Raw genomic sequence first — 22,472 nt, 5'->3', positions numbered from 1 at the left:
TAGACAGAAGATGGGAAACAGCAGACAGGTTATGGATAACATACTGTATACTAGTCATGTGTATATGGGGAGTTCTGCCAATTTATACGTCTAATACATTAATATGTATATGTACATATAGTACATACTGTATAGTATTGTGTACCTGGAATAGTCATACAATAGGATTATATTTGATTAGATCGTTACTTAATATTCTCTGTGATCCCACGGGACTGGCACCTTAATTGGGGTCAGAGGTTGCAGTGCAGTTCAGAACCAAGGGGTCGACAAAGAAACTGAATATCAGACCTCCATAGGCAAAGTGCATAAGGACAGACAGACATACAGACAGTCAGAAACAGGGGGACCATTGGCAAAGTGGGGAGACACAGAAATTAAGACACGGCTGTATGAAGGGGAGGGAACAGGTGAAGAGAGAAGAGTCGGAGAGAAATAGAGATTTTTAAAGAAAAGAGTTTAAAGGTTTAAGAGAGCAGATGGCTAATTGTACCCGTGTTTCGCAGCCTGGCAGCAAGTCAGTCTTGTGCATAAGGACGGGGGTGGGAAGAGGGGAGTGAGGAGGGGGCATAGGAGACTGGAAAGGGGCCATGGAGGAAGCTGGGCGGTGCGATCAGGCCTTGAGAGCGTGCCACTGGGCGACGTTAGTACGTGGCCGAGCGAGCATGTCTTTCCAGTGCTTCACCTCCCCTGGTCCACTCTTCCACGATAGGTAGATCTGAGAGAGGGGAAGAAGAGAAGGTGTGATAATGTACTAGATGTGCTATAGATGCAAAATAATCTTTAACCCTTTTCAGACACAGAATATTTAACATTGCTGGCTTCATCTCTGTAATGGTCTTTTGTCATTCAGACATGTCACTTACGTTAACGATCCTTACGGCTTTATTCAGACACAGCAGTCTTTCTCACACTCTTGTTTTTGCACATTTCAACAAACTAATCATAATGTGTAAATTAGTGAGTGTTACCTTTAGACAGAGCCAGGCTAGCTGTTTCCCCCCTGCTTTTAGTCTTTATGCTAAGCTAGGCTAACAGTCAGATAATCAAATTTTAAGTTAACGTTACTCTTGGATGGTTTCACCTCATTGATTTGCTTGTTCACTGCTTATAAATAATTCCTCAGCATGGTTTCTGTTGTCACAGGGCGAGCAGTGGCGGCAAGTTGACCGACCACAGTGGCGACCGCTTGCTGTCTGAAAGTGCCTTTACTCAGATATGACACCAACATGTTAAATTGTCGTCTCATTTATGTAACAGGGAGCTTAAGGGGCTTATATGTTGTACCCAAGGGCGACCATACAAAGACTACTCTGATGCGTTACCTTGCCGATAACATCGTTGCGGCTGAGCCTGTCCTTGTCCATGACAGTGATGATGATGGTGGTCTCTCTCAGCACATGGGCGGGCACGTCGAAGGGGAAGGACTCGTTGAAGACGGGGTTCAGACAGCGCTTCATCGTCACTGTCTTTTTCTTCTCTACACGCTTGTCCTTGTGCATCAACCACACCTTCACATATGGATCTGCAATGTGGATGCAGAGTACAGCAGTTTACATGAGAGCGAGGATGAAGATGCCCGTGCAAGGTGATTTTTGGGGTCAGGTTTGCAATTACCCTGTTAATTGTTAAAGTCAGGGAAGGCAGCAGGGAAGCAGTTACCTAGTTTGAGCTCAAGGTCAACTTATCCCCTGAGCAAGGAAATATACAAATGAGGAAGTATTTATGGAAACAGGGCCTGGGATTTGTACTACCAATTCTGGAGCATTAATATATTCTGTAATACTAACAGACACCACTTGTGCTAATGCAAGAAGAAGCAATTTTACAAAAATATGCCACAAAAAGCATTTCGCAGTGAGACTTTAGAAACTAGCACCAGGCAGACTGAGCTGACAGCGATTTGGCTGGGATGCTGAAGATCCTCATAGATATACAGAAAGAGGAGGGCAAGGGAGAGATGCTTGACGTAATGTCACCTTGCTGCTACAGCTATGTAGGGTGCGACACAACTCTGGAGGCAGACGGCGACCGTCCCCCCGCCCGGACAGGTCAGTAAATGTTTGAACATGGAGACAGAGCCGTGCGTGAATCCACAGAGCTTCCAATGTCACAAGAAGGGCTTCAGACTGGTGAACGAGGGTTAGAAAAAGAAAAGACTATACAAACAATGAGGATTCTGTACCTGAGGTGCCCCCGATATCCATGGCTTTGAGATTGCGTGCTTTGATGATGTTCACAGTGATGGTGTTGGCAGTGGGATTATAGCAGAGAGACAACAGCAGGTCTCCTCGTCTCCCCTGAGGAACACACATACAAACACAATGGAGTATGAATCATGCAGTCTAATACCAAATTTCATCAGGGAATATCAAACTCCAGATTACTCACTAGCTTGTTGTGTAATCTTACACCACTGCCCTTTCTGCTCTAACCCCTTGTGCCAAACACAGATGGTCCAGTGACCAGGCTGGCTTAGCTGAGTCTGCTGCTCACCCTGAAATTACGTCAATCAAGCTCACATGCTGAAAGCTGTCAACAAATGGCCTCAGACCTGTTTTAATAAAACTGTAATTACAACATTTGAATGAAAACACTGGATTTGTCATCATTCCGCCAGATGGCCCTCTCTTACACTGCCATCACTGCAGGGCTTGAGCTCCTTCCAGAAGGTCTTTATCTGGCCCAGTTCCACCTTGTTAAGGGGAATTGACACCTCTCCAATAGGGTCATTCCTGCTGAAGCGGTCGTAGTCCAACACCTGAAGGTATAGAGTGCGCTCTCTCACCTTCTCATAAGGGAAGCCTGAAACAGAGACAGAAACAGATAACACAGAGAGGAGAGCTTAGTTACAAAGAGTGAAAAACATATTCTTGACTGTACAGGGAGGGCAATGTCAACTGCACCATGCCAACAGGGAGGAATTTGTCAAAGACCAAAGTGCATTTCAAATACTCCAGCCAGGACTCTCTCAAATGACTGAGAGGGATCATTATACTCTAGTCTCATTCATTTTTCAAGAGCATCGGCTATTGTTCTAATTTTGGAAGGGCCTTGAGCCTTTTGAACATTATTTTGGTCATCCGAGCACCATGGTCGTAATGAAACAAATTCAGATTGTACAGAGGTAAGACACTTCACTATTTCACAACTTAAAATCGGCAGTTTGCAGAGCTCAAGAATAGAACAAAACCTGTCTTTTGAGCCGGAGGTTTTATCAACCCAAAACTTTTCTAATTTCTCACGTTGTTAGTGGATTTTCACATAACTCCCACAATATTCTTTTTGCAATGAGAAACAATTCTTTGCCATTGCCATTAACTCTTGAAAGGATAATCGGGCACATTTTATGTGGATGTTCCATTAGTGTTGATGGTAAATGCAGCCCATTAAAGCAATAAACTACTCAGTGCGTGCAATATTGTTCGAAAATGCATAGTTCACCAAGTAGTTCTTCCTGGATCCAGCATCTTCATTTGACATCACAGTGACATAGGTGGTGGCACAGTGATATTTTTTCCCCCACCAGATTTTTGACACCTCTCAATTGACGAATACCAGCTGTGCGTCAAGCCCTGCTCCCTACTCTGCCTCTGATTGGCTAACCCTAACCCTTAACCCACTCTACTCCTAATCTTGACAAACCTAACTAGTCGAGGCAACGAGTACTAGCCAATCAGAGGCAAAGTTGTTGAAAATCTGGTGGGAATAGATTTTGCTCTCTCCGCTTGTATAACAGTCTAGCTACGTTTCTAACAGCAAAAATGGCATCCCAAAATTTGAGTGCAGAGGATATTATGTAGAGTTTTGGCTGACTTGGATATTTAGCTGGATTTATTTAAGCCAGAGAAATGCAGCGGAGAGAGGCAGAGGCTGCATTAGCTGTGCAAGTGGCTGCTCAGAGCAAACACAGGCTGGTGGTGCCTTTGCTCAAATTGCCCTCCGATGCCAACAGAAACTGAATAATTCTGCTGCAAAGTTTTTGTTGGATGGTGTCGTCGACGCCAACCCTAAGAGAGCCAATTGAGTGTGCATTACTATGCTTAAAAGTTTTACTCCTCACTTGGACAGAGGTGTGCTGGAGACCTTCTTCTGGGTTCCAAAAATAAATTGGAAAAGACAGCCAAGACCAGAAGGGCCAAGAGGGAAGGAGACCGTTGAGTCAGCTAACGCTACGTTTTGGCCAATAGCTAACATTATCGGCTAGCAGACTGCAAGCAGGAGACTTCTGCTTTCCCTGTCAGTATACCACACACTGAGGAATACATTTACCATCAACACTGACTGCAGAATGCAGAATCTTCCCTTTGATCCAACAAGTGAGCCATCAGCATGCATTTCAGCAACATTTCAATTTCCTAAGATAGAAAAATAATAATTAAAAACATTTATGTGTCGATTCTTAAAGGAATAGTTAGTAGTATTAGACATTTCGAGAAATGTGCTTATTCGCTTTCTGAGAGTTAGATGAGAAGCCTGGTCCTACATTTTTACACTTTGGTTTTTGTACAGAATAAATAAACAACAACATTTTTTTTTTACCTTTGGTCAGAGCCAGGCCAGCTGTTTCCCTGTTGCTAAGCAAAACAGCTCCTGGCTGTAGCTTAATTTTTAGCAGATATTAAGAGTAGTATTGATCTTCACATTTAACTCTCAGCAAGAAAGCAAATAAGTGTATTTCCCAAATGGTCTAACTATTGCTTTAAACAGGATTTACAGCTATGCGAAGCTCTAATAATGGAAAGTATCCCTTGCGGGCAAAGCTAATTGAGACAATTTTTCTCAAGAGTATCAGAGTTTTCAGAGTGTTAAAGTTTTTAATAAATAATAACTAAATAATTTTTTGTTGCTCATTTAGTCATGAATATTTACTGACATAGGGCTATATGTAGCTTTCAGGGGCTTTAATTCAGAAAAAAATGGGGATCCTCTTTTTAAGCAGTGTGACAAAATGTAAAGAAAAAATATGAAATAAACAACAATAAGAATTACAACAGTAGCTGGGTGGATATAGCACAGACCCTCAAACAGAAAGGTTTCGTTCCAGTGGGGGTTGAGGTTCTTCCTCTTGATCTTGGTCTCCAGCTTGTGCTTCTTGTCAGGCAGCAGGTAGATTTTGACGAAGGGGTCGGATGTGCCGGAGAAGTCCTTGGCCGGGAGCTCCTGGCCCCTGAGTACTTTGACGGTGAGGGTTGTGTTCTGGAAGCTATAGCCTATGCTGAACTGGATCCGGCCCAGCTTCTCACTGATAGGCCCTTCACCGTCATCATCCTCCGAACCTGGAGACAGCTGCAGGGCCACAAATGCAGTCAAATAAATATAAACACATGCAGCAGCAGCAGCCATTCAGATGAAAAGTTCTGTCCAAAAGCACACAGTTTCTCTGCCACAAGCAAGTGCACGCAAACCTTGGCAGAGAAAAGCTGTGAGGGGAGGAGATTTTAGAGCTGTATTTCTATCACGGCATACTCAAGCAGCTGCTCAAAGGCAGAGATTGGTCTGACATTAAGAAGACTGAGAGAGTTTTATTTCCTTTCTAATGTTCTTAAGAGGCAGGAGGTGCTCAGATTGAAGATAGAGGAGCTTTAGACCACCGTTCTCTCTCACAGCCGCTCTGACTGCTATATCACTGCTGTGCACTAAAAGGCCACTATCTAATAGACAGCAGTGGACAGAGGGAAAGAGAGAGTGAGAGACAAATTGTAAGAGTAGGAGAGAGAGAGACAGAGCGCATTGCATGAGGGGCATGGAGTGAATGGAAGCACAGCTCAAGGTTGGCTGTTTATGTTCGCTTCTTTTCTCCCCATGGCTCCACCTTCGGTTTCTGTCCTATTTTTTTGCTCTCTCTAACAATAGCATAGATTGGAATAAAGCGTTTGAGACAACCAGAAGTTATTACTGTAATAAGACCACTTTGTGCAAGAGCCTTCATTGACACTTTTTTGTCTGGTATACATGCAAACTCTCTCTCTCTCTCGGAGCATTACCTGAAATTGTTGATTTCAGTGCTTTAGGCCAGAGCTTCAATTTCAAAGTGACAAAGAATCACTCACTCAGAATTTGTCATATAAGGGTTTTAGAAATGACAGGTAGAGCAAGCATGAAATATCCCAAGTGTAATTTATCAAACAGTATAAGTCACCTTGGGCGGCTTGCCTTGCTTGATTGCTACTGTAGAAACTGCCTTAACACGTGCAGCTTTAAACCAACCTGTGCATGGAGGATGACTCTGCAACACTAATCCTACCTGATGACTAAAAATGTAGTGGTCAAAAGTATGTAGACACCCACATATTACACACATTATTACACATATACAATATGTGACAATTTCATTACAAACCCAGGGACATCGATGTGATTCCTCCACTCTAGTTTTAGGCTTCCCAAATGATTTTGGACCCTGGCTGAAAGTTGCTTCCATTCAGCCAAAAAACTATTAATGATGTCGGGAACTGATTTTGGCTGATAACACCTGGCTCACAGTTGGTGTTCTGATTCATCACCAAAAGTGTTCAATGGGCTTGATGTAAGGACTCTGTGCAGGCCATTCAAGCTCCTCCACACCAAACTGGAGCTGTCATGTCAAGGTCAGTTTACTCATCATGAGGAGTACTAAGTCTGAGAAAATAACAGCTTGGAGACTTCAACTTGTCTCTTGTGAGTGCCCCAATTTCATGGGAAGAAATTCAAGACATTGCTTCACTCTGGCGAAATTCTATGTTTTTCATACTGTCAACAAATCCCATGAAAAAACAAAAATTAACAATGAATTGTTTTGTTGAGTCAAAGTTTGATAGATGTTCCTCTGTGTCACAGAGCTCAAAAACTACTCAAAAGTATTGTTGCACTGGGTGATATGCTCCTTCAATAAAATGAACGTGGTCACTTTTGTTTATTTTGAGTCAATCTGATATACATTGTACTGGTACCATAATTACCAACTAGTGCATAGTCATCCGCAGCCAAAAATAGTCCCAAACATATTCACTATTTACTCCTGTTTAATTAACATTAGCTAAGATCTACAATGCCCAGTTGTATTAGGAAATAACTTACGTCTTCAGCAGGAATAAATGGGCTTGGGGCTTAGTGCCACAGACAGGGGAGTCAGAAAGCATTAAGAGACAGGCTATCTCAATGTTGTGTTTTTGGCTTTTAATGGGATATGTTGACAGGATAATATGGAATGAAACTTACTATAAAAATTTGAACTACAGCTGACAGGGGTGTCCACAGACTTTAAGCAAAATAATACAGATCGAGATTCATCAGCATAGGTAATTGCAGGATGGATGTGGTGGGAAAGAGGGTCTTACCATCACCATGTCTCCAGTGAGAGAGTTGGCCAGGTCAGTTACGGAGGAGTGGCCATCAGCATCAGGGGGCTGGCCCTTGGGGCTGTTAGCTGGCTTGTTGCCCCTGTAAGCAAAAACACAGGTTGACCCAGAGGGAAAATGGCGAGGACATGTGCTGAGAAGCTAACTCGTCTCCAGAAAGAGAGAATGTCTGAGCACACAGGGAGTCCAACCTCCACCTGTTTGGCGCTTGAAAACTGCCTATCTAAAATGACCAATTGAGTCCAAGTTTGCGTTGGATAGATGTCACTTCAAAGTAGATGTGCTTTGTCTAGCTATCATGAGCGAAGCCAAATGAAATCTGCCAAAGATTCCACAGATTAACGGCGGGAGCTAGAACTGAGGACATTTGATGTGGTGTTTGATGAAACTTGGAATCTGAGATGACTATACATATGTCCAGTGTGGCAAACATCCATATCTCTAACAAGAAAGTTACCTCCACCAAGTAAACAAACACATTTTCAGACAGAACACAAAATAGAACTACTAAATTGAAAATGATCTCCAATCCATAGAATTCATAACGAGACAAATACATATAATGACATGTATAGCAACATGACGTCACTATATACACGATAGACAGACATGTATAGCAACATGTAGACGACCAGACATTTCACAGGACAGATGTTGAACATTTGTGTGTGTGTGTGTGTGTGTGTGTGTGTGTGTTTGTGTGTGTTTAAATCTCTCAGATAATAAGAATCTCCATCAACAACACAAAATATTATTAAAAACATAAAAGAGAGAGCTGAGATCTCCCATGGCAGAGCTGGTACTTAGGTACAAACGTTAATAGTTGTTATGTTTAGTTCCTTCACACTAGGATTGTTGAAAACATAACGTTAAAGTGGGACAAACATTCCGGGAGAAAAACCTCTATGTTCATACATCATGAAAACAAGAAGAATCACAAAGTTTAAAGGAAAATAAACAGTAAAGAAGATAAAAAATAATAATTAAGAGAATAAATACTATGAGATTAAAGAAAGAATGAGGACAGATAGAACAAGAAAGAGCCAAATGCGAAAGTCCTGGCCAATGCAATGTGACACATTGGACATACAGCAGTCCATAGATGACTGGTCAAGGCACATGGAGCGGCTGAACACTGAAACACTGTTAGGCAATAAACAAACAGTAAATAGAGAAGAAAAACAAGAACTGAAACTCAGAGAAAAGAAATGAGGAGACGCAGAGAGGATGCTGAAGTTGCAGACACACAAACAGGACAGAAATCATAAAGACTGTAGATAAGATATAAGGTTCAACAAGGAATGTAAGAAATAGAAAAGCAAGCTGAAAATTATTTATCTGTATTAGAAGAGATAGCAAGTATTAATAGCATGAACAGTGAGGTTACGAAAAACCAAAACCAAACAGAGAGTGAGATTGTTACAAACACCAGCACATTAGAGAGTAAAAACAGAGCTGTAAGAAAAGATAGGGAATGAAGGAAGGAAAGCCTGGAAACACAAGAGAGGCTTAGTTTGGTCAGTCTGATAAGTATCAAAGAATAAGAGACAAAAAAATAAAGAGCTATGCACACACAATATTTCTAACAGGAGACAAAGGGGTGAACATGCTAAAAAGGGAGAAAAAGAGCACAGAGAAGAAAAGAAAAAGACAATAAATACAATTGATCAACAGGAAAAGGACAGCGAGAACCATAGTTCTGTACGTGGAGAGCTCAAAATTAAAGATAGATGAGATATAGTATGAAAGAGAAATAAGGTGTAGATATACAATACAAAAATATATCATTGAAAACACAAAAAAGGGACAAATAGTAAGAACATAGGAAATGCACATTTAGAGTGTTACAAAGGAGGACATTGGTTGAAATGAAGTAATAACTACAAATTATATAAGTTAACTTTGAATCTAACCTGATTTTCCAACCATTAAGCAACACTCTAAAAGTGTGGAGTGGGGACACAAGGGCCAAAGCACAAACTGGCATCGGCTACATGTGCATATATATTATATGCAAGTAGTTGTCACTCAGAGAGTGAAGACAATGCCTTGGACAGGCAGAAAACAAGGAGCCCACAGAAAGTCTGTCTGTCTGGCCAGCATTCTCTGTCAAGCTTTCCACTGAGAGATTGCATGTTTCATGGGTCATACATATTTTGTTGGACACGCTAAACTGCAAATTTGGATGAGAATTGATGTTGAATGCAGTAATGTGTACATTTTGGCAGAAGACAAGGACAGAACCGGGGGGAAAATATACTGACAAATAGACAGACAGAAAAAGCGAGCAAACAAGACAAGCAAACATACAATCACTTCAACCAGCAAAGGAACCAGAGCGAGACGGGGGGGAAGGAGGGATGTTAACCATTTCGAGAAGGGAAGGGAATATTCATCACTTGGTGTTAGTTGTATTAGTTGCCAAGGGAGGTAATTGCATTTTCACGGGCCTGTTTATTTTTTTTTGCACAGATTCTAAACTGCAGGCAATGAGTTTGAGAGGAGAGGAAAAGGCTGGGTAAAACACTAAACCAAGATCTGAGGATCTGTTCAAAAGAGCTCTAAAGCCAGGAGAGAGACTTGTGGTTTTGAAATAAAGCAAGGCACCTCCCTCCTCCTCCACCTCCCAACTATCGATAGGGGAGTGAACGTCTTCAATTATTCATTCTCCTTCATGCTTCATTCAGGGGTTCAGTGCATTCTCAGGTAAGAACTAGTGCAGCCAGGGGAATGGCCTTTCTACCAGCCCTGCTCTACAGCACCTGAGGTGGTCCTCTGCTCCAGCGCTGCCTCCAGGCTGTTTAAACAAAGCGGCTGGGGCTGCAGATTTGTTGCGGAAAATAAGATGCTTTCTCCAGATCATACAGTATATCGTAAATTAAAAAAGGAAGATTGTTTTCGGTTAATTTAATTTCTAAAAAAGCAATATTAATTGTGGCAGATGGTAATACTACAACTGCTACATACTGCCAATGCTTTTTCCGTCTGACCCCTTGGTGGTTGATATGGAAATTGATGCTTTAAAGCCTGCAGTTGTCTACAGTATCCAGTGGGAGGCAGAGCGGACTCGAGTTCAGATCAGATTCTCCCACAGCTAAGGCACAGAAAGTGGGCTGTTGGCATAGCAACGGCTCTAGAAACACAGACCATACGTATAGGGGTTTAGGGTGTGTGTCACAAGAGGTTGTTTGGAGTGAGTGCAGGGGAAGGGTGTGTTTAGAGGGGTGCAGCAAACAGGCAAACATACCGAGAACAAAGAAGGTATAGGATATATGACAGGTACGGGTGAGAGCCTCGCAGACACACACATTCACATGAACAGACATATGGAGGCAGGCGGGGCCACTTTGGGTTTCACCGTCCTGTGATACTATCCTTTTTTTTGTTACCTGACCGAGGGCCAGCAGCTCGAAGAGAGGGGAAGGGGGGGAAAGACACTCCACTTCTAGGCTGGAGAGAGACGCGAGAAAGAAAGCCCAACCCAGACCCTCTTTTTTTCTTTGTTTTTTTTTTTTAATTCCCACCCCTCTGCAAACATGTCACACTCAAACAAACACGCTCGCCCGAGACCATGAACTGATGTATTTCAATGTCTTATGCTCAATTTCATAGCCACCTACTAGATCTATATTTCTTCAGGGGCCACAGCATACTTCCCAAGATCATACACAGTCAAAACCACAGCAGTGAAGCATGGCGCTGCTTACATAACTCATCATCATCCACATGAAACACATGTACATTCACACTAGAGTCAGCCAGTCATTCCCTGCTGCTTCACTTCTCCAGCTAAGACCACAAATTCTGCTGCGACATATAAATATGGATGCCTTCACCATTAACTAATTACTTCCTGCATGTTGAAACTGGAAATGAGTCTAAAATAGCATCATTTACTGAAATCCCATTTCAGGAAGAAGCAACAAGGGAGGTGCAAAACGCTGCCTTCTGTGTATCTGCTTCTTTCACTGAACTCCAAAAGAAAATAGAAATCCACAAGACTATTCAGCGGGTGCCAAATGCTGATCTTTATAATTGCTGTTTCGTGTCTATTTTAATTAGAAGTCGTATTTCTCATGGGTTTTTTTTTAATATACCACTACCTCTAATTTTGGTGGCCAGTAATTACCCTTTTAACTATGATACAGTAAAGCATTGCAAACATGTTTACCTGCGAGTCCAAAGATGACCTTAGTGTCTGCCCTATACAGGCCCCAGTTGAGCCTCCACCTCCTTTTATGGCCTCCTGATACTCTCTGCAATTTAGCATTCATGTCTCAGAGCTCAATTAAATAAACTAGCCTATCATTTCAGCAACATGAAATCATCAAAACGTTTTAAAAGTCCATTAAAACTCCAAACATGAGTCCAAATGTTTTGAATCCCGATTAAAATCCAAGATTGCCTCTGAGGTGGAGGCTGCTGCAGATGTGCCACCTGTTCTGAGGCAGGACACGGGGGTCCCAGGTTAATGCTCCAAATGGCTCATCTCCCCATCCACCATCCATCCATCTGTATGGATGAGATGAGCATGTGTAACAGCATGTACCTGCTGGCTATAGTGCTGGCTTCAGCCCCGCATAACGCATGGATGTGCAGAGTACAATAAGTACTCCCTCCTACTACTCTCATAAAAGGAAGATGGATTTATACCATGAATTTTCTCTCATCCTCCCCTGACATATGGATAGATGGATGTATGAATGTACTGTCCTCCTCCTCCTCTCTCCCTGTAACTTCTTTTTGTTTGCCTTAGTGCTATCCACTTTCCCCCTCTCTTAGTACATAACTCTAAGCATCTTAACATTCCCCCTGTGATGTGTGGATGAGCATGGTGGCCACAGGGAGCCAATGCCTTAGGGACAGTCTTAACCGGAGCCCCTGAAGACGCTGCTGATTAGTTGGCCCCGCAAAAGCCCCTGTCACAGGAGGAGCACTGTGTCAGACTAGTGGACCATAGCACAATCAATTAACATATTTATGTACAAACACACATACAGATTATAACATCTGAAAGAATTATAACAGAAGTTTGTGTCTGTCATCTAAGAAAACTCTTTAAGAAGAAAGACCTTTAAACCTTAAAGCTGTCTTCCTATACATGTATGTGACCTCAGAATGACCTAGCATTTCACGATCCTAAACACACATCTTCTACCGCATAAACATTAAACTCCTCCTACTCACACTAATGTGGTTTGGGCACCAACGCTCAGTCATGACGTTAAATAAACACACTATTGATTTACGTGAAAGGTCATAACCACCATACGCTGTCTACGTTTGTCTTTGCCTTTCATTTCAAGTTAAGCAACGTAATAAGCTCATAAATTATGAAGCAATATTATATAGCCCACTTGGCAATTAACAGACACTCAGATGGCGTATCCTGTCTTTGAGGCAGAGAGTATACATCTATATTTGCAAGATGTATTTTGAAACAAGAAACCACTCCGCTGGCTTACACAAAATGATGTAACATGCATGGATGAATAATTGAAAGACCTCAGGCAAGTGGATTGAATGTTAATGTGGCACAAGCATATATATCCCGCCTCCTCTATCCTGAACCTCCATCCTCATTGGGCCGTTTGCTTGATGCTCAGAGAGAGATCTAGATTCAAAGCTCTCAGGGATTTGTGGCTTCTCTTTATAGGAACACTGGAGGAGAACCTACACTATAGGTTCACTGAATCGCAACAGAATTATGTGAGTGAAGACCAAGGAGGCATCAACGAGCCACTCTAACATGCTCATTAGGCTTTCTAGGATCTACAACCTATGGATGCCTGGCATATAAACAACTGAGGATGTGCAACCCCAGAAGCGAAGCAACACATCATTTTGCAATCGAAACTGAGTTCCTCTGCTATTTAATCGTGCAACCTTGAAAGCCCTGAAAATGTGTAACCTTGGTCTGAAATCCTCTGTCACTACCACCAACTCTGGTGCACTTCGAACAGTCAGCCAGCTCCTGCCTCACTTTGTAAACAAATGGCCATGCTGAACACTTTCATCCAGCGACCGCACACACAAGGTCAGTGAAGGAGCGTAATGAGAATCACGCACTATAACACCTTCTCATGGCCAGTCTGGGTAACAGTGTGTGTGTTGTCTGGAGTGCCTTCGACTATGGCCTAGCAACAGTGAACTGTTAACACACTGCCGAAGGGTAAATGGAAAGGCCCTCTGTTGTTATTGGTCAAGTACTTTACATACATGTTCCTATTAACAAGACTAATTGTAGTGCAAGGTCAGCAGTATTGCGCTTTCCAGCGGTGGAAGAAGCACTCCTTTACTTTCAAGTATCAATAGAACAACGTAATAATACTCCATAATAAGTAAATGCCCTACATTTAAACTCCTACCTAAGTATGTTAGGTACAGAAGTATTACGTAATTAAAGAAATCAAATTAAGTAAAATATATTACATTAGTAGATAGTTAATACTGATGCCTCAATGTGTAAGTAGCATTTTACTGCAGTAGCATGTGAGCTAGGGATTGTATTAACTACTTAAGACTCATAGACAGATCTGAAAAATGACATGGGAACCCAACTAGATATGGCTTTTTGTAAGAGGTCACAAAAAGTTTGGAAACTAAGGTTAAGGTCTTTAACTATGCATTATATTAAGTATTATTATTAGTTTATTATATATAATCTGAATCTGTACTGTAATTATACTTGTCAAATAAAAGAACAAAGTACAGAACTTGAGTTGCAACCACTGGATGTTTCACTAACGTAGAGCGCTCTTTGATATCCATCACAAGTGGAGAGGTTTCACTTTTACGTTGGCGTTGATGACATTAATCTTTGAGAGTCACATGAACTATTCACATTAACTTCAGATGTTTTTTATCTGGATTAAATAATTTGCCTGCGACGTGTTGTTCGGACGATAAACTTAGTTAAAATTCATGGGGTGTAACATGAGTGATGCAGGTCAGGAGATGAGCGATGGGCACATGAAGGACATGTTTGATGTGAATGCACAGACAGCGATGACGTAGCAATACAAGGGGTGTGGAGAGTGAGCGAAGAATGAAAAGTGGGACTATGTCTCCAGCTCGAGGCAGGCTTGAGAGTCTTGTTTAGAATGAGCAATATGCCAAGAGCGTGATTGATTAAATCATGGTCAGACATCTGTGAAGTCAGCACTAATGCTACGGGGAATTATATACTCCCAGCAAGCTTACACCTTGCATTGCAAATATACTGTGGACGTATAATGTTTATTTGAGCCTCTAAATTTAGCATCCAATTAAAGTGTGGTTAAATAATTTATTATACATTTGAATTTGTAATCTATCATGAAACAAACAAATAATAATAAGTGGCTCAAGTGGTTCACGGCTCAGGATAGGGACACACAGGAGCTCACTAAACGGCCAAGACATTCCCGGTTCTCTATTGTTCACAGACTGTAAGCTGCCAGTCATTCTGTTTTGACTGAAAGAAATTAAATGAACCTCAGGTTAATCTCGAAAATGCCACAATGCTCTCAATCGACATTAATCGAGGTGAGTCCCGCTGGCCATGTGTTAGACTGAGCATCCTGCGATTCCTGCTTGCTGTTTAGTCTATTAGTGGATTTCACAACCCATTTAAGGAGGTTTACAGGTGAACACATAAGCTGGAAAAGCCAGATGTAATGTGCACAGCAAATTAGACACAAAATTTAACTCTGTGCGTCTGTTGGGTTTCACACTAATCCTGAACATTGGAGATAGTTTTGATGCTCACAAACGTGATATTCTTACTCAAAGAATACTTTCAAGCTTGTTTGTAACTCCATGCTGTACCATGTTGATTCACGGAGAAGGCCACAGGATGCTTGGGGGCAAGAGACTACAATGAGGCAGACAAACCAAAGAGGCGACAATTTTTCACCAGTTGTTGATGTAGCGTAGCTCAAAAGGCAAATGTTTAATGATAAATAATAGTGCTTATTAGTTCAGGGAAGATAATTGCTATCATGCTGAAGACACAAGAGGCCCTGCAAGTTGCACATCCCACATGTGCAGCTCCATCCTGCAGCTGTGCAGTCAGATAAGAAAACAGTTACCATCTGTGTTGTAATAGAGCCCTAGTTTTAAATCATGTGTCAAATTGATGAAACACTTGTGAATGAGGAATAATTGGTGTGACGAGTAAATCAGAATTTGTTCACCCGCCTCTGCCATTTTGTTTTAAGGTGTGCGTCATATTGTGTATCTCCAAATTGTCCCCAATTTGTCACAGACTCAAAGTGAGGTTAAAACGACCTAATTGGACTGCAGAGGAAATTGAGTGTGTCGCATCTGCCTAGGGCTGGACCAAACGCAGGATTTTACTCAGGCTCTGGGGTGTTACACGCTGGCGCAAATAATCAAAACCACCACCCATGGCCGAAAATGAACAACACAAGCACTGTGTGGTTTGAGCTGTCTGTTTCACATGACATAGCCACGGTGTCAGCCATTTGTTAGTCTTAAACTGTTCCACAAAAAAATTGGTCCAATTCCTAAACAGAATGCAAAACTAATTATTTTGGGAAACAGGGAGATGCGAGCTTGAGTGGTGCATCCTTATAGACAAGTGGAAATATTTTGGCTTCTAGTGTGTAAGATGGCTGGCAAGGAAAAGGTTTATTTTTAGCAGCATGTTTATGTAAGTGACTACCATGTTGTGGAATAATGAGGAGGCTCTCTGGGCCCTCGGTGGAGCTACAGAGACGGGACTCTCAGAGCAGCAGAGGGTGATTGAAGGAAGCTAATGAGCAGGAGGGGAAAAAGAACACAGGAGTAGAAAGGACTGGGATAATAAAAGCATGGAAATGCAAAGGAAATACAACAATTACCAATGGGAGGTTTCTGTAAGGCAGGAGTGAAAAGACAAACAAACAGTGGAGGAAAATGTCTTTGTGATGGGAGAGATAATTATCATGGTCAGGAAAAAAAGACCACTGGCATGAGAACACACTGTTTTATTTGATTTGCTGAAATGTTATCATTAAAAGTGGGAAAAAAAGTACTGGTGAGCATTTCACTGCTGAGATTTATGAGCTCATTACTGATTTGCTTTACAGCTAACATCCACATTGCTTTATCTCTTTACTCATCTCAGCATTATTGGATTTTTTTTAACATTTGGTTTATAGTCAGCTCTCATTTTTATTTCTGTAACAGAGTGTCAGGCTCTGGTGCTATTTCAGGTGCAGATCTGTGGCACAATGCACTTAAGTGCAGTGACTCACGAAAAGCACTGCAAAACAAAACTACTCTCCTCTAACTCGATTCTGAAATCATCTCTTGTTTTTCCTCAATATCATATCCTTTATGTCCTTTCATTTGCCCTCCATTCTCTCACATACAACAACCACTCTCGCACATTATCCGGTACCTCTTCTCAGGAGGGGGCTCCTGATTGGCTGGTGGTGCTGCCTGAGCTGTTTCCTGCAGGTCAGGGATATTGGCAAAGTCATCTTGCTCTGCCACACCAATGGCCAAAGCCAGGACCACCATCTTCCCTTCACTGGCTCCCCATAAAAAAAAATACGATAACAGAGATAGATAGAGAGGCGAGAAAAGAGACCAGATGCAAAGGATAGGGAAATCGGACATAAAGAAGGTGTGGTGCAGGGGGAGAGAAGAAAAGAGAGGTCATTTCAGGTGACAGCGGGCACAGAAAGAAGAGAGGCGGCGGGACAATAAGAGAGTAAACAGAGGAAGCAGTAACAGAGAAAATGGTCATAAAGAGATAAACACCCCAGCAGTAAGCACTTTGTCCAGGGAAGGATATTCAGAAGATACCTTAAACTGAAAGGCCAAATTAATAATAATTGAATGATATTAATGAATTGGTGCTGACAACAAGTGCAGGCTGTGTTCACATCATACAGACAACTAATAATTAAGTTAACTGGTGATGATTAGTTAATGGTTGTTAATAGATGTGATATTCAGCAGCTTGCACATCAGCTTCCGCACACTGTTTGCACGCACACACACAAACCACGCCAACCCACCCCACACACACACAGTAATTTATCTAGTTATTTAACCTGCCTTCTGCTTTCCCTCCAGACTCACCTTTCCCATTGAACATGCCTGCCGTCTTTCTCCAGAGTTAAGATTTAATTAAGCCTCATTACGAAGATCTGGACTAATTGTTTCTATTTGAGTGACACGGTGTCTTGAGGTGCTTGGTGTGTGTCACCGTTTTCTGGGTCACTGCTCTCTCACTCTCCGTGCTGCACTCTTCTCCTCTATTTCATCTCCGTTTTTCTGCTACACTTGATCACCAAATCCCCTTCCCCCCCTCATCCCTATCCCCTACTCTTAATTCTCTGCCTCCTCATCACTGCCTCCTTCTTGTCACACACACCCACGGTTCTATAGCTTAAGCCTCTGACTGCGTTACAATACCTCCGCTAAGAAAATACAGTGCTGCCAAGCTGTGGAAAGATATCACCTAAATTTCACAATTTCATCTTTCTTACACTTACTCTTAAAACCTTGTCTTGCAGCACTATAAAGGACTGTTTAATAATCCATGCTATACGTCTATGCCAGTTCCCAAGCTTTTATGTCTGACCTATTCCCACAGCTATTTTAGGCAAATACAAGTACCCCGTCACCAACACAACGCCATAAATGGGTCCATTTGCAGGAATTTTAATTGCATTATTTATTTCAAACATTTATTCATAACTTTTAACTATTTCAACATTATATGCAGTACTTTTTGTCCCAGTGCTGTCTTCAGCCACATCTCCACTTTCCCAGGCCCCTTCAGCGCTATTCTTTACCTGACCACCAGATGCCCTCAAGAATTTTCTCCTGCACATTCCTCTCACGAGTTCCCCGCCCATCTTCTCACCTGCACCCCATACCCTCATCAGCCACTCTCTCTCTCTCAACATATATATATATATATATATATATATATATATATATGTATTTGCCAGTTTTTGTACTGTCTCTGGTTTGGACCCTTGCCCGCCTCATGGTCCTGTAAACCTTGAACCTTATTTTGTAAACAAATCATCACCACCAGGGAATTTGGGTCCTTCCCTTGGGATAATTGTAGGTTGAAAAAACTACAATTATTTCATCCTTTTATCCATAACTAACAATTTCAACGGTTATCCATTACTTAGCTTATTATTTTAACTGATTGTCCAAGTCTTTTAGCTAACTCTTTTCACCTGTCAGCTGTTTTCACACAGTGTTCATGTGTTATACCTGACACCATATAAATACATTTATTGACCTAATCTCAATCTAATCAATAGGGGTGAGGGAAAAAATTGATACAGCATAGTATCGTGATATTTGCCATGGCAATACTGTATCGATACACGGATGTGTTATCTTCTCCCATCACCTTTAAGTATGACCATTTACACTCAAGAGTATTAAAACACTACAATCAATGCACTGAACATTAAAGAAGCGTAGGCAAGTGAGGGAACAGACATTAATGACACTAGGATAAATTATTGATTTTAAGCCAAAAAGCATGAAGACTAATCACCCAAAAGACATTAACTTGGTCAAATGGCTCTAAAGGCTAGAAGTGTGTCAGTCACATCAACACATTCACTGAGCAATGATTCACCCAGATAGGGAATCTCGCCAAGATTAAAATTAACTGGCTTGAACAATGGGTCATGTCTATTACTGGGCCGCTCTGTCATCAATCATATGACATGTTGCTGTTGCAGAGAAGGAAATAAAACAATGACCTCAATCTCACATTTACAATGATGAGTCTTTATAGTTGACTATTATGGGCAATACACCCAATGACCTTGGTGGTGTGGCATGTGCTACATCGCTAATGCTCAGTTAGCCGGTGGCGTGAGTTCAGCTGTATTGTTCTCAAATGCCCGGAGAAGCTTTGACGCAGATAAAAAAGAAACAGCATATGGGGAAAAGCTACTGTAATATGGATTCACTGCAAAGGGACATTAAACACATATAGTACATTGGTAGAGTCCTTCCTTGTCCCTTCATCACCCCCCTCTCTCCCACATCCAACCTCCACCTCTGGCCTGAAGTAACAATATGTTGCAGAAGTAATGGTGCTGGTGACAGAAGATCAATGCTTCAGGGTTAACACAAATCTACACACAGCTGCTTAACCCTTGTACTGTTCTCATGCTGATTTACTGTGACACGTGGACTGTGATGTACACATGCCGACACACATGTCAGCAGGCTAGCAGCACAACCAGCAGATAGTTACTAATAGCATTAAAGTACAGTGATACCAGAAAATCATATCAGTTGCAAATGTGAAATATACCTCAAATATTAAGCCAAAGGATGGCTCAGAAACATATGGTGTGCTTATGAAATATGTTGTGACTTTTTATGACATGTCTCATGAATATTATGAACTAGCACCAGTAGCTCTGTCTTGTAAAGACAATTGCAGCAGACAGGCTGAATGCCATCCAAACAGATGTTACTGTTAAGCAGAGCATACAGCGTAAACGTTGAACAATTCATCACAGAATGGGATAGAAATAGCCGGCAACTTCCTTGCCATTTTTCATGCACATGATGTCATTGATTTTTTTAAATTAGGAAAAATACTTAATAAGAAGCTCTGTAATTCATTTCAGCTGATCACTGATAACAGCACTGTGCAGTCTTATGACAAAACTATCATTGCTCACGATGTATTAATTCATTAAACACTCGGTTTCAGATGAGATTTGAAAGGATCATAAAACATGTTAAGTAACCATGTGTACTCCCCCACTCTAAGAATAAAATCTAATTAACATAATCTATAATTGTTAACATCAGTCTATGACATCTTCATAAAATGAGACATTGATCCATCTCCTACAAATCCACAGGGCTCAGAGCTAAAAGACAACAGCTTATTTACATTTATAACTCTACCCTTATTAACAATTATAATATATTTTTCAAATAAGCCAACCTCTGGCGTCAATCTGCGTTCAATTTACATTAATATGATGCTTCACTGCCTTTGACAGTATATAGGCTACCTCCTTGCCAGAAATACAGGGAAAGCAATGACTAAACTGCAAAACAATCCTGCACATGCTCCAAACACACAATATCATATAACCGTGAACCACAAAAACACACACCTACATAATACACATTTATACATGTATGCACACAATACATATTTTCACAGACAGAAGTAATATCCTTCCCTGGATATCAGATGCATACTGAGAGAAAACACCCAAAAGAAAAGGTACAGAGTACTTCATAAAGGTAAAGGTAAAGGTAAACGCAGATTAGTTAGTACTTAAACATAGATAAACTATTTGATTCTAAGACATTAAGTGTTACACATATATAGATACCTTAAAAATAACTATATAGCCTAGTATATTCTGTAAGACACAGACAGAGGCCTAAGCAGGTGACACTGACAAAAGACTCCATAAAGATATGAAGGAAGTGTTGTAGAGACTCACAGGAAGGACTTGACGTCCAGGCCACGATTCCGGATCTGGTCCATCATGTAATCCCAGCTGCCAGGATTGGCACGTGAACGCCCTCCTGTTCCACCTCCCCTATAGCGAGAGGCACCTGCTCCTGCTGGGCTGCCCCGTGCACCCCTGGGACCGCCTCGTGTACCTGTACCCCCACCCTCACCACTGCTTCCACCTCCCTCTCCTCTCCCAGCAGCCCCGCCTCCCCCAGGCTGTCCAGGTGCAGTATGTAATTGTCCTAAACTCTGGGATGTGGTGGGGGGGTGGCCGAGACCAGGGCCTGTTGGGTGGATGAGAGGCTGCTGAAGACTCTGCTGGCGCAGCAGCGTCCGAGGCCGGGCCGGCCCAGAGGGTATGTGCTCCAAAGTGGATGCATAGGATAAGACTGGATCCCCAAAGCTGGGAGGGCAGAGGAGCAGGGAGGAAAGAGAGCGCGAAGAAGGCCACGGCCGGCAAAGGACAGGGTAATGAGGAGGGAGGAAAGAGTCAGAGGGCACGGAAGAGGAAGAAGAAGAAGCACATGTAGGAGAGGAGCCGTGGCAAGAGGGGAGTTGGTCAGAAGTGGTGAAGTCAGGAGATGAGAAGTAGAAGAGAGGGAAAGAATCATCAGCGATGAGGCAAGGTGGCACAGGACAGTAGGGAGACACAGCAGAAGAAGTCAGATTGACGTCACGGAGGATACAGGAAAGTTCATCCAAACAGGAAGTTGATGATTGTGAGGAGGAGGATGGAGGAAGAGTGGTGTTTGAAGATAAAGTGGAGAAGGAGGCAGAGGGAGGAGCATTGGGAGGTGGAGACAGGAGGAGGAGGAGAGAGAAAGAGAGCAACGTGAGGCAGCAGCAGTAACAGCAGTAGCAGAAATAGCAGTAGAAGGTGCAGCCTGAGTGATCGCTGTGTGCTGTGTACTGCTCATAGGGCCGCGTCAGGCAGCAGTGGGCAGACTGTGAGCTCGCCCTGTGCGTCTGCGTTAGATGTCTGTGCACCCTGTGTGTCTGCGCGGTCTGAGCGTGCTGTTTGCGTGAGGGCGTATTTCGCAAGGGCAGTGGTCGGAAGTGCACTGTCCGCACGGGCGTGGTGCGATTCTGTGCCACATGACCGCGCCGAGGTGTGTGGGTTGTGGTTTTGCAGCTTCCAGGCCTCCTTGATGAGGGTGTTTTGGTCTGATGAGAGATCCCCATTTCCTCTACTCGTCAGTCAACTTTTTCCATCTCTGATAGCCTCTCTCGCTTTCTCTCTAAGTCTTTTTCGTCTTTTAAATACATGCTGCGCCTCTAGAGACATCCCAACAGCCAACCAAGTCCTACAGTATGACTCCCTCCCTCTGTCAGCCTCTCATTTTCCACTCCTCCCCTTTATGAATGATGTTTAATTGGCTCGTTGCCTTTCTTAAAAATGTCAGCAGTCCGTCAACATGAAGGTGTGTGACACATGTTATTCAAATGTCACCCCTTACTTTACATACATCATTCCTGTGTTTCGTGGGCTGTACAGTTTCTTGTATCATCTTTTTTAATGTTTTTTCGACTCACTAAATATATCCTCCTCTCTCTCAGATCTCTGTGTAACCCAGACTACCAGAATTAGGTCATGAGAGAGCTATTCACATCAGTTTACTCCGCTCTGCATTACTACACCTAATACAATTTTGCATAAG

General features: G+C 42.3%; 1 protein-coding gene across 1 annotated transcript; it reads right to left on the bottom strand.

The window, feature by feature from the left end:
- Positions 1-440: 440 nt before the first annotated feature.
- syt7a (synaptotagmin VIIa) lies at positions 441-21,996 on the bottom strand. The gene is made up of 8 exons (XM_046037341.1): positions 20,801-21,996; positions 16,729-16,860; positions 7,320-7,422; positions 5,022-5,289; positions 2,636-2,805; positions 2,186-2,300; positions 1,326-1,525; positions 441-718 (listed from the first exon to the last, which is right to left on the bottom strand). Exons 1-8 carry the CDS (start codon positions 21,994-21,996, stop codon positions 614-616), a joined length of 2,289 nt encoding a protein of 762 aa, XP_045893297.1. The 3' UTR covers positions 441-613.
- Between the last annotated feature and the right edge of the window lie 476 nt (positions 21,997-22,472).

This window comes from Micropterus dolomieu, linkage group LG22 (assembly GCF_021292245.1).
Source record: "Micropterus dolomieu isolate WLL.071019.BEF.003 ecotype Adirondacks linkage group LG22, ASM2129224v1, whole genome shotgun sequence".
Lineage (NCBI taxonomy): Eukaryota > Metazoa > Chordata > Actinopteri > Centrarchiformes > Centrarchidae > Micropterus > Micropterus dolomieu.
Note: the sequence above shows the minus strand (reverse complement) of the source record. Positions and strands in the feature narration are given on the sequence as shown.

Bases quoted from the DNA above. Each gene is read 5' to 3' on its own strand.
- syt7a (XM_046037341.1), bottom strand. From the start codon at position 21,996: ATGGGGATCTCTCATCAGACCAAAACACCCTCATCAAGGAGGCCTGGA. The intron at 16,861-20,800 runs GTGAGTCTCTAC...ATGGGGAGCCAG, and splicing joins CTGGACGTCAAGTCCTTCCT to TGAAGGGAAGATGGTGGTCC. The intron at 7,423-16,728 runs GTACCGGATAAT...TTTTGCTTACAG, and splicing joins GAGCCCCCTCCTGAGAAGAG to GGGCAACAAGCCAGCTAACA.